Source organism: Lynx rufus, unplaced genomic scaffold (genome assembly GCF_022079265.1).
Source record: "Lynx rufus isolate CCGP_SWC_20201006 ecotype Redwood Valley unplaced genomic scaffold, mLynRuf1.p SCAF_11, whole genome shotgun sequence".
In the NCBI taxonomy this organism is placed as follows: domain Eukaryota; kingdom Metazoa; phylum Chordata; class Mammalia; order Carnivora; family Felidae; genus Lynx; species Lynx rufus.
Genome location: NW_025814825.1, coordinates 63,260,208 through 63,272,412, shown reverse-complemented (window position 1 = coordinate 63,272,412; position 12,205 = coordinate 63,260,208). Strand labels below are relative to the sequence as shown.

The 12,205-nt window shown below is 48.9% G+C and overlaps 1 protein-coding gene across 2 annotated transcripts in view; it reads left to right on the top strand.

Moving 5' to 3' along the window:
- CUNH10orf90 (chromosome unknown C10orf90 homolog) overlaps nt 1–12,205 on the top strand; it is a 217,676-nt gene that overhangs the window by 140,159 nt on the left and 65,312 nt on the right. For both annotated transcript variants that reach the window (XM_047072756.1, XM_047072754.1), the window contains exons 4-5: nt 2,082–2,173; nt 11,032–12,154. In XM_047072756.1, the coding sequence (XP_046928712.1) occupies nt 2,082–2,173; nt 11,032–12,154 (1,215 nt within the window). The remainder of the gene's footprint in view (nt 1–2,081; nt 2,174–11,031; nt 12,155–12,205) is intronic.

Genomic DNA, 12,205 nt, shown 5'->3' with positions numbered 1-12,205 from the left:
TGTGCTGTTTGAGCCCCGAAGTTGGTGGGCAATATTGCAGCAGCCGCGGAGTGCTGAGACTCAGTCCCTGCTTGTCTGGGCCCAGTTCTGGCCCTCCTCCCTGCTGGGAGTGATGCCCTCCCCGGTAGCTCACGTTTATCACATGTCATTATGTTCTGGGCATTGTGCTGAGGGCAGGTTAGGTAGGCCACTCAATCTCTTTCAGGACCTCTCTAAAGTAGGCTCTATTATTATGTCCCATTTCACAACAAGGAGCCAAGGGATGCGGAGTTACTTTCCCAAAGCCACACGTGTAGCTAGAGATCCTGGGACCTTGTGGTCTGACTCTAGCGACCATCTAGGCTGGGATGGGAGGCGGTGCTGTCTTGGTCAGACTCATTAAGAGTCATAACCAGTGCGCGTTATCAGACATCAACCCCAGATCCCACCCCGGCCCAAGTCCTTTACATACACTGCCCTCAGGGCCTTGATGGCAAGGCTGGGCGAGAGATGTTCGTCTCTGCATTTTATGGCTGGAGAAACTCAGGCCAAGTAACTCACCTGCTGCAGGTGAGCTGGGGGCTGAGCTGGGCTGCAACTCTGGGTCTAGCTGGCCCCAAGGCCTGTGCTGACTTCAGACTTCTTAACACGAGGCCACATGAGTAGAGCCGGGAGATTTCCTTCTTCATCAGCTTTATTGTCAGCTCATCGTGATGCATCGACCCTGCAGAGAAATCCGTGAGATCTTTCAGGTCTCATATTTGTGCTTCATGGAAAGTGGTCTGTGCGCGTCACCTTGGATGACTATCTGTGTCCCTCGGTAACGGAAGGAGATGGAGGTGTAGCCACGCATCTGCGTTGGAGCTGATGGGGGCTCCGTCGTCACTCAAGGATGAGAGGGGACGCGAGCAGCCTTTGGATGGGTCAGTGGTGGCCCTTGAAATTCCCATGATCCCCTTGTAAACCTGCCGAGATTAAAAGTGCTATAGTGTACCATTTTCTCCGTAAAATGCTTGAAATTCTGCGAGTTATTTCAATTACATTGTAAATTTTTAATAAGCCCTTCTCGTGAGTTGACGAAGACAGCCGCTTCTCCCTCTTCTCTAACTTAGAGAACCTCATCACCAGCACTAGCCGTTGGGGAACCGTTCTTCGTAGGCTTTGGAAAAATCACTCCCCCAGAGTATCTGTATTGTGAGGGTGACGTTGTTCCCTGGGCTGCAGAGACTGGACCACGCAGGCTCTTCTTCTCTTCACCCTCCTTCCTGTGTTTGGTATACATTCCTGACTTAGCAACAGGCACCCAGGCGGGCATCATAATGTTGCTGGGTTGTGATCCTGTTCGGTGCTGGGTTGTGGATCCTGTTCGGTGCTGTGGAGGAGTGCAGGGCGGCTTTGGTGGGCAGGAAAATCCCACAGAGCGGTTCCACAGACTTGTCCACAGCTACCAAGCTCGTTGCTGGTGGGGCAGCTGGAACCCAGGTTCACGATTCTCGGCCCCCTGCCGTGTGCCCTTGGCTCTGATGATATGCTCTGCTCTCAGTGTGGCAGGTGTCTCTGTGGAGGGCTATCCACAGTGTCTTACTTATCCCCACAGTGGTATCACAGGTATTATCCTCAGCCGGTCCGAAGCAGTTTCACTGTCAGCGTCTGGGCCACTCACAGCTCCTTCGAGCACTGTGGTGTTAAAAGATTGGATAAAAGTTCGTCGTACGGTTTCAGCCTTTTCTTAACTCTGGTGGTGCTGGGAACCCCTTACGTGTGTTTTTCTCTCCTGCTGGGTGTAAACTCAGGATGAGGGAGAATGTGAGCGGTCCAAACTTGTTCAATTATTACTGAATCTAGGACTCTAAGCAACAGCATGGAAGAAGGAATCTTGCAGCCTAATTATAAACTAAATTATAATAAAGCCAGAGAGCCTAAGTGGGGGGGATGGAATAAAAGAAGGAAATGTACAAGGTTTCATCACGAATCAGAATATACTGGATACACCCTTGGCTAGTATATAATACCTGACGGGGTGCCATGAAACCATAGAGTTCTAGATTCCATCATATCCTCTCATTTACTAAAAAGTAGCCGTATTATCTCCTTTTGCCTAGGATTACGGGACAGCCAGTACAGTTCAAATGATCAAATTGCCCTTAAAAATCTTCAGTCTGATGTTATAGAGAAGAAATCTGACTTCACCGAGGTAACATGTTTCTAACTTCTAGACCAGCCAGTAAAATGCAGCCAACTATAAAACGTGATCATGGGCCTACTTATGATGTGTTTGCATTTTATTTAGTTTAGTCAAAACTGAATTAAGGCAGGGGTGCCTGGGTGGCTCCGTCGGTTAAGCGTCCGACTTAGGCTCAGGTCATGATCTCACGGTTCGTGAGTTCGAGCCCCACGTCGGGCTCTGTGCTGCCAGCTCGGAGCCTGGAGCCTGCTTTGGATTGTGTCTCTCTCTCTCTCTCTCTCTCTCTCTCTCTCTCTCTCTCTGCTCCTCCCCCACTCACACTCTGTCTCTCTCAAAAATGAATACATAAATAAAAACATTAAAAAAATTTTAAAGTACGCCGTGTCTATTTAATCAGTCTTTTATAATCTTCACCAACAATTGGTAAATTTGCAGTATCATAGGGAGAGTACGGTGATTGAATCTCAATTTTAAACCAAAATTTATCTGCTGGAGAGAGAGAGTGAGAGAGAGAGAATGATGTTGTGCAGCATTTTGAAGGTGGAGAAGAGATAATTGGAAATCTAACAAGCTCTAGTACACATCATTATAACTGCAAAAAGCGTCAGGAATCTGAAATAGGGAGAAAATCAGAGGTCATGTTTATAAAATGGTATGTTTCTGATTCTAGAGAACAAAGAACTCTGTACACAAGGGTTAATGTGACCGATGTATCACAGACCAGGTTCTGGCTAATTGATGGACTCATTCCATCCTTCCCATAATCCTGGGAGGGAGGTATTATTATTATACCATTTTGCAGATGAGGAAACTAAAGTTCTATAGCTCCAGTAGTTGACTTGCCCTGAATCTCCTAGCTCATATGCTGTCTGGCTCCAGGCTTCTGTTCTTCCCTTGCTCTAAAGGGCTGGCCATAAAGGAAGACTCGTTCGAGTTAACACTTTTTTTTTAATGTTTGTTTATTTTTGAGAGCTAGAGAGAGACAGAGAACGAGCAGGGGAGGGGCAGAGAGAGAGAGAGACACAGAATCGAAGCAGGCTCCAGGTTCCGAGCTGTCAGCCCAGAGCCCGACGTGGGGCTCGAACTCACAGACCGCGAGATCATGACCTGAGCCGAAGTCGGACGCTCAACCGACTGAGCCACCCAGGCGCCCCTCCAATTAACACATCTTAAAATATGGACTTTCCTGCCTGAAAGAATCGTCATCCAAAGCGTTAGTTTATAAGGCATCTGTTCTCTTTCATGAGTGGATATTGCTGCCATGAACTTTTGTAATTCTAAGAGGTTGTGGAATTATAAGAATCGATGTCTCACGACACATTAAAGTAACACGGGTATCTGTGAAAAATATCTTTCCCCCGAAAATGCTTGTCTTTGGTATTCTCCTTTGATTTAATTCTGCCTGTAACGAAACTTGACATTTCCTTCAGAGACCCCAAGCCTGAACTCCCACACAATGGAGAAAGGATGCTACTGTGGCTGTTGAGATCTAGTCATCAATATTGAAAGCCCTTTCTCTGTGGAAGCACCGAGCTCGCTGTCTGAGGATGTAAAGATGCCTGGCTATAATTAATTTGTTCCCGGAAAGCAAGAGCAGGAACCTCAGGTTGCAGGGAGGGAAATGAGTAGGAGGAACAGTGGATCATTGAGAACCATCCCTGAAAGGAGGTACCCAGTTAAGAAGGGCAAGATAATGATCAAGTCGATTGCTACTCTTTTGAAGAAAGATACCAGCTGAAGATCTTTCCCACCTGATGTTCACACTGAGCTGGCAAATTCCAGCATCTGATGCTAAAATTAATCAGTTTGGTTATTAGTGATATAGATCGTTGGCGCTATGTGGTTGGATCCCTATAACACACACACACACACACACACACACACACACACACACACACACACACACGGTCGTTATCTGTGACAGAATTCAATAACTCTCAGAAATCACACCTTCTAAGCTTCTGCTTTGGAATGATCTGGACCATCTACTTTGATCAGATCAGTAGCGTGACTTTCAAATTTCCCTCCCAACTTTGAGCTTTTAAAGCTTGTCCCCGTGTGTTTGTCATAAGGGCGGTGTGCGATGATGGAATACTCCCGACGGATGCCCTTCCTTGGTAACTGCCATAAATCTCCGCCTCTCCTCCCGAGCCTGCACAAGATTGATCACTTGCGCTTTCAAAATTCGTCGAAGCTGTAGAAATGATATGCAGGCACTTCTTCAACCAAGTGATTATTTAAAAGGAATGAAATATGGAACAGAGTTTTCTTCTTTTAAAAAAACAACGTGTAAATTTTCCCGATAACAAAAGTAATGGCAGCTCCATGTAGACACTTAGGAAAATATAGAAATACATAAGAAAATATTTATATATATTTCGCTCCCTTCTTTTTCCCATGCAATTTTTTGTTACATACAACTATAATGTATATCAACTTTTATAGCTCTCTTTTATTACATAACATTCTATCACAGGCAATTTCCCATGGCATTTAAATTCTTTGTAATCTTTATTTTTAATTTCTACAGAATACGATGCAGTTGTGCCTGCCATGATTTACTTACCCGATCCCCTTTCAAGCAAGACATTTGGATTCCTTCCAGCTTTTCACTGCTGTATATTACACTGTACCAAGTCCTTTGGTTTCTTGCAAGTGCGTGGAAAGACAGAAGTTTCAGGACGGAAATGGAGAAGACTCCATTTCTTCCATTTATCTTAAAACGGCCTTTCCCTACTGCTACATGCCAGAGAGAACTCATATGTTTGAAAACACTCTTACGTCCCTGACGAACACCACTAGGTTGACAGAGGACTTGGTGGTGATGATTCTGGATCCACCGAATAGGAGTAAGCATGCTTGCGGCTAGCACGGAGGTGACTGTGGAGTGTATCCGTGCAGATACGGGGCCAAAGAATCCATCTGGAGAGCATAGCGGTAGGCTTCAGAGCAACCCTGGAAAAGGGAAGAATTGTCAAGTGGAGGAAAATATAGATTTCAAAGCCACAGGTTGGATTAGATGCTTATCCTTTGGAGAAATAAATTGCTACAAGAATGGAAGCATCCCCATTCCAGCGGTTCAGGATCCGATGTCTCTGACCATCCGCCACTTATCTCTTTCTTCCTTTGGTTTATGAGATGGTGCCTTTCTTAGCAATATGCCTTACGGCATAAAGTTAAAAGCAGTCAATAAGATGAATAAAACTGGGAAAGCAGTTACCAGCCCTCCAAGATCATGTTTGAAACATTTAAAAGCAATCAATGTCTTAAAGCAGCATTTATGAGAAAGAAAATGCACAGATGCCCGTATTGTGTGAGGATGGTCAGGAAACGGGTGATTTATTACCAGAGCAAGATGCGATACGCAGCTATTCATTCGACCTTGCTCTGACCTTGAACATTCTACTTTAAATGCAAGATTATTTTCTTTTCAAATCAAATCTTACATCAGTTAATCTTATTTTAGATAAAAGATACCTTTTTTTCCCCAAAGCCACGTTCAGTTAACCCAATATAAAGGACAGTGGAGTGGCACCCTGGGATAGCTTCACTGGGAAAGATATTTGATGTGAAAGAAGGGATTGCTTTTCTGAGAAGTTGCCCTGATTTAAAAGCAGTGGGCCAAGTTAGGAGCATCGACTAGCACCTGTGTGTCCTGTCTTTCTTGGTTTCCCAGCCCCGGAAGAAGATCTGGACACAAAGTGGTGTATTGTAGTCTGTTATGAACTGGGTTGTGTCTCCCCCCAGCTCCAAATGCACGCGCCAAAGCCCTAACCCTCAGTGCCTCAGGGCCTGACTGTGTTTGGAGACAGAATCTTTCAGGAGGTAATTTAGGTTCAATGAGGTCATGAGGGTGGGCCTTATCCAATATGATTGATGCCCTTGTAAGAGGAGGATATTTAGGACACTGAAAGGAGAAAATGCAAAGATGTGGTGGGTGGGGGTGCGGGGGAAGAGTCAGAAGGAACCATCCCTGCTGACCCCTTGTCCTCCGACTTCCAGCCTCCAGAACTGGGAGAAAATAGTATTTCTTTTGTTGGAGCCACTCAGACTGTGGTGCTTTGTTACAGCAGTCTGGGTATTTATTTATTCATTATGTTTTTATTTTATTTTATTTTATTTTTTAATTTTTTTTTCAACGTTTATTTATTTTTGGGACAGAGAGAGACAGAGCATGAACGGGGGAGGGGCAGAGAGAGAGGGAGACACAGAACTGGAAACAGGCTCCAGGCTCCGAGCCATCAGCCCAGAGCCTGACGCGGGGCTCGAACTCACGGACCGCGAGATCGTGACCTGGCTGAAGTCGGACGCTTAACCGACTGCGCCACCCAGGCGCCCCTGTTTTTATTTTATTTTTGAGAGAGGGAGAGACAGAGCGTGAGCAGGAGAGGGGCAAAGAGAGAGGGAGACAGAATCTGAAGCAAGCTCCAGGCTCCGCACGGTCAGAGCAGAGCCCGACGGCGGGGCTCGAACTCACAAACTGTGAGACATGACCTGAGCCGAAGTCGGACGTCCACCCGAATGAGCCACCTAGGCACCCCCAACAGCCCGAATTTTTAAGGGGTTGGACCTCAAGTTTAATTATTTAATGGATCTTCATGAGAAAATAGGATCTGACAGAGAGAACTTCCCATATGAGTCTAGGATGCATATTAATTGGCAAAGAGTATAGTGTTTCGTTTTTAATGTTTCTCAGTCTATCCAATGGGGCTTTTGTCAAAGCTGAGTGTAAACATCTGAAAAAACACAGTAAGATTTAACCAATAATCGCAGTCCTGACAATTGGATTACCTGCTTGGTGTTATCGCCAGTCTGTCAATGCCATGGGGCCAAGATGTGTCCTCAGCCTGGCAGGTAGTAGATGATCAGTAGATATTTCTGATGAGTTAATAAAGGGTTTGATCACGACCCTATGTTATAATGACAGACTTTACGTCTAAAAAGGTTTCATTCATTCTACATTCCCATTGACAGAACTGCAGTGTACTGGGTACGTAACGGGTTCATTCCGTTTATGTAATTCCAATAAACGCAAACGCCTCCTCATAAATACCCCCATGCCCCCCTCATTCTTCCATAGGTTTGAGTACCTCAGGTATCCTCTGATTTCTGCTAAATCACAGAAAAAGTCATACCCTGGAGTTAGAGAACATGTTCATATTTTCAGGTGTATACTTTCACATCTGTCATTGTTTTTGATGTCCCAAACTTCCCGGTAAAGTAGAGAAGGCAAACAGACTTTTGTTTGGACCGGACTTCTGTTAGCATTTCTCCCTCAAGAACAGCGGTATGTCGGGCATCGCTCTGACATACCAAGCGATGCCCCAGCTTCAGAATTAAGTTCAAATTCACACCAGTCGTTGTTGTTCTTCCTTTGTCCGTTTGCATTTGGTGGACCCAGAGTCGTAGTTGTGTCTGCCGGGCCCGAGGTAACGAGATGGCGGCTGGTTCTATCCCATCCTCCTGGGCTTCTAGGACCTCCTACAGTGGCACCTGCCACCCCCAGGGTAGCCCCAGGGTGTCCCTCCAGTGTGTGCTCAGGATGGGCCCCAGGACGTTTGAGTCCTGGCCTTGCATTCCTTTCACCGTATCTGTGGTTAAAAACATAGCTTCTGGGGGCACCTGGGTGGCTCAGTGGGTTAAGCATCCGACTCTAGATTTCAGCTCAGGTCATGATCTCCCAGTTTGTGAGATTGAGCCCTGAGTTCAGCTCTGTACTGACAGTGAGGAGCCTGCTTGGGATTCTCTCTCTCTCTGTGTCACTCTCTCTCTCTCTCTCTCTCTCTCTCTGCCCCTTCCCTGCTCTTAAAAAAAAATAAGTAAATAGGGGCACCTGGATGGCTCAGTCAATGGAGCGTCGAACTTAGGCTCAGCTTATGGTCTCGCAGTTCCTGAGTTCGAGCCCCACATCGGGCTCTGTGCTAACAAACAGCTCAGAGCCTGGAGTCTGCTTTGGATTCTGTCTCCCTCTCTCTCTCTCTCCCCCTCTCCCCTGCTCATGCTCTGTCTCTCTCTCAAAAATAAATAAGTGTTAAAAAAATTAAAAAAAAATAAGTAAATAGCTTTAAAACAAACAAAAAAATACATAGCTTCTGGGTCTTACCCCAGAGATCCTGATTCACCTATGTCTAGAGAGGGGGAGGGAAGGGTCCAGAAGTCTGCATTTTTATAAAAAAAAGTTTTATGTTTTATTTTTTATATTTGAGAGAGAGAGAGAGAGAGAGAGAGAGACAGAGAGCGAGTAGGGGAGGGGCAGAGAGACAGAGACAGAATCCGAAGCAGGCTCCAGGCTCTGAGCGGTCAGCACAGAGCCCGAACGGGGCTCGAACTCACAAACCATGAGATCATGACCTGAGCCGAAGTCAGATGCTTAACCGACTAAGCCACCCAGGTGCCCCCAGAAGTCTGCATTTTTAAAATCCCCTCCCCACCCCGACCAATACCAGGTGTTTTTTATGCAAGTGGTTACTGGCCCAAACTTTGGGAGACATTGCAATAAAGTATAAAATCAGACCAATACAGCACGCTTTCCGAGTTGAGTATTTGGTTTTTTCCCTCCAGAGTATTTGGTTTTTGTCAGAGGAATTCCTAGTAGGGATGATTATACACTGGGTGGGGTGCACAGGCTCAATTATTATCAGAACTAAGTGTCAAGTGGGAGGGGCTTCGTACCGTGTCAAACCGCATGCAGCAGGCACCGGGGGCCTTGCAATTTTCTTGTATGCAAACTACAGCCATGGAGGGGGCACCGTTGGAAGCAGAGACAGAGGGGTCGTAGAAGCATCTGGCAATGGTTCTCAGCATCCCCTGCCCGCTGGAATCACACTGGAAACTTCAAGAACGCTGATGCCTGGGCCCCACCCCCAGGGATTCTGACGTCATGGTGCGGGGATGCGGCCTGCGCTTGAGGGTTTTTACAAGCTCCCGGGTTGTTGTGGGCAACGTGGGCTGAGAAGCGCTGAGGACGAGGCCGCAGGCAGAGCTCCCATTAGCCATCTGGGAAAAGGTAGCCGTGATATTTTGATTTTTAAGGAACCGAAGTAAATTTTAAGGCGTCTCTGTGTGTTCGTCACCTGTCTGGTGTGGTCTTTTGAATGTCCAACTTCCCATGTATCTTTCACATCGAATCATGGGTAAGGTGCTAGAGATTGCCGTGGGAAACAGGAAAAACAAAAGAAAAAAACCAAGAAAGAGAAGCGGACCGTCTTCCCGCGTCGAACAGTAAGAATGCAATGAGCCCGGGGTGCTAAGATCACACGTGCTGGGCCCCTCGTCAGAAGTCCGGGTGGAGGAAAGCATTACATTAGTTGCATAAATGAGTGTTAATCCTGCTCTGAAGAAAAGGAAGTTTTGTGCTTTCTTATCGTAGGGAAAGAGAAACATTTTCTGTCATCAAACACAAGGGCTTCCCATCCTTGAAAAGCCTGGCAGTCTCACGGTCTGTTCGTGTTTTTCTTTTTTGTTCTTTAAATGTGTAATCTGAGGGAGGGAGGGGCAGAGAGAGAGGGAGGGAGAGAATCCCAAGGAGGCTCCCCGCGGTCAGCACACAGGCCGACACGGGGCTCGAACTCACGAACCGTGAGGTCATGACCTGAGCCTAAGCCGAGAGTCACACGCTTAGCCCACCGAACCGCCCAGGTGCCCCTCTGTTCGTGTTTTTCAAAGCGTGCTCCCCGGATCAATTACCCCAGGCTCATGGGGGTGTTGGTTAAGCCGCAGATGCCTGGGCCCCGCCCACAGACCCGCACCGTCCGAACCTCCAGAGCCTGGGGAACGTGCAGTTGTAACAGGCCAGGTGATTCTCAGGCCCCTTGGAGCTTGGAAATTGCCGCCTACCTGCTGAGCACCAATTAAGCCTCTAGGCTCCGCACGCGGTGGGAATTGAGTCGTTACCGTATTATTTGGGGTCCTGTGCAGTTCCAGGCAAGGGTTTGTCCTAATCATGTGGGATAATGAGCGTCAAAATGGGGGCCCGTGACCCTGCAGGCAGTCGCCCACATAGCTTTCTGCGATGGTTTACGCATACGCATGTTAAAAACAAAACCGGGACGGAAGAGCTTCCTCCGCCTGGTGTTGACCTGGTCAGATGCTTTCTTAAAAATCTCAGCGTGTTGTTTTGGACGTAGATCTGCTGGTAAGGAAGCATGGAACACCTTGATCCCTCTGCTGGACGGAAACCATGCCTGGGCACTGACATGCCCCTGGGCACTGAGATGCGGCAAAGCTCCACCTGTCTGGTTCAGTGCCCCTCCCCTTGCTGATAAGTGATTATCACGGTCGCTGTGTTAGTCTAGGTAACTGCCCAGCTTGGGTGTCTGATTTCTCTGGTTCTGCTCTCTGGGATTTGACCCCCATGATGGCATGCATGGGGAACCACTGAAATGTAGTCTACACTAGTAAAGGCGGAAGATTGTGTTAGGGGGTTAGAGACCCAGGCAGGGAGAGGGCTCCCCGTGGAGGAGGGAGGAGGACTCTCTCACACAAACCGGTGCCCCCAAGTCCCAGCCCTGCTCTAGAACTGGGTCCTGCCTCCCCCATGAGGCTGTGAGCCTCTATTCAGGTGCTCCTGGGCCTGGTGGAGGCAATTATTGAAATTCGAGGATACCCGGGGACACAAACATGGTTAGGTACCCAGCAGAGAAAACCCATTCCCCAGTCAGAAGAATGATTTCCAGAGGGTATAACCATTTCGTAAACGGATCTGGGTGTTCTGCCTTCCTGAGCACGCAGAGGTGGTGTCAGGTGTGTGGGGCAGACGGCCTTGGACGAGAACACGGTTCCGGACGTCCTCTTGGGCCTTGAAAGAGAGTGCGCTGCCTGCGTTGCAATGGACTGCTTGAATAATTGCCGTCTTTTCCCATTTGCAGGAGACTCTGGCATCGCAAAACCCAAAAATGATTTCATCCGTAGTCATTTCACAGCTGATTGACGAGAATAAATCAAAGGCAAACCGGGCGGCGCTGCCCGCGCCCTGCGCGCCCGCTCTGCACGCACGTCCCGCGAAGCCATCTCGGGCGACCCGCAGCGGGGTCTCCATCAGCCGGGCGTTCGCCCTCCTTCCCGGCAAGCGGGCCATCCAGACACCTGCGCGGAAGCCGGGACCTGACCCCGATCTGCCGTCCAGTGAGGAGAAGCCGTGCAGCGGCCCCCAAAGGGGCTTTGCGTCCATCACCATCACGGCCAGGCGCGTGGGCCCCCCAGCCAGCGCCCTGGCGTGGGAGGCCGTGGGGGACCCTCCGTGCACCAAGTGCGCGGCCCAGGGCGCTCTGCTCGGGGACCCCTCTGCTCCGGCCGGGGGTACCTATCCCCGCCCGCACCATGGACCGTTCGCTTGCACGGAGTTCTCCAGAAACTGCTCTGTGGTGACGCTGAAGCTTCCCGAGACCCATCCCCGGCCGTGCGGGGGTCACGAGTGCTGGGTCACCAACGTGGACAACCGAGAGAACGGTTTTCCTCCAGGGGCCCCGCGGTCGGGAAAGAGGCCGCTGGCGTTCAGCTCCTGCATCCATCTCAGGGTGTCTCAGCAGTGTCCGAATTCCATTTACTATCTAGACCGGTCCCTCTCTGTCCCCATCGAGCAACCTCAACTTGCTGGCCCTAAAATGCACAGGTCGGTCCTGTCGCTCCACCTAAACTGTAGTTCACACAGATTGACACCAGATGGAGTAGATGGCACAGAGAACGGAGGGCCAATGAGCAGAGCCTTGAAGCCGGAGCTCACGGAGGGGAACCAGACCCTCCTAGGCCCCCGCTGGAACCCAGGTTTGCACAAAAGTCTCTTGAAGGAGAACCCGTTGCCGGAGCAGGTGCATTTGCGGCCCAGCACCTGTCCCTGGAGTGGCTCACCTCTGTTGGAAAATACAGCCTTCTCGGAGGTGGGAGCCAACCAGGTCACTGGAAGAAAAGAGAAAGAGGATTGCGCAGCTCGACACGCCGGTGATGGTGCCAACCAGCTGTCCATTCACATTCCTGGCTGGAGCTACACAGCAGGTGAGGGACGCTCCCCTCCTCGGGAGGTGGGGCCGCCAAGGAGGACAGATC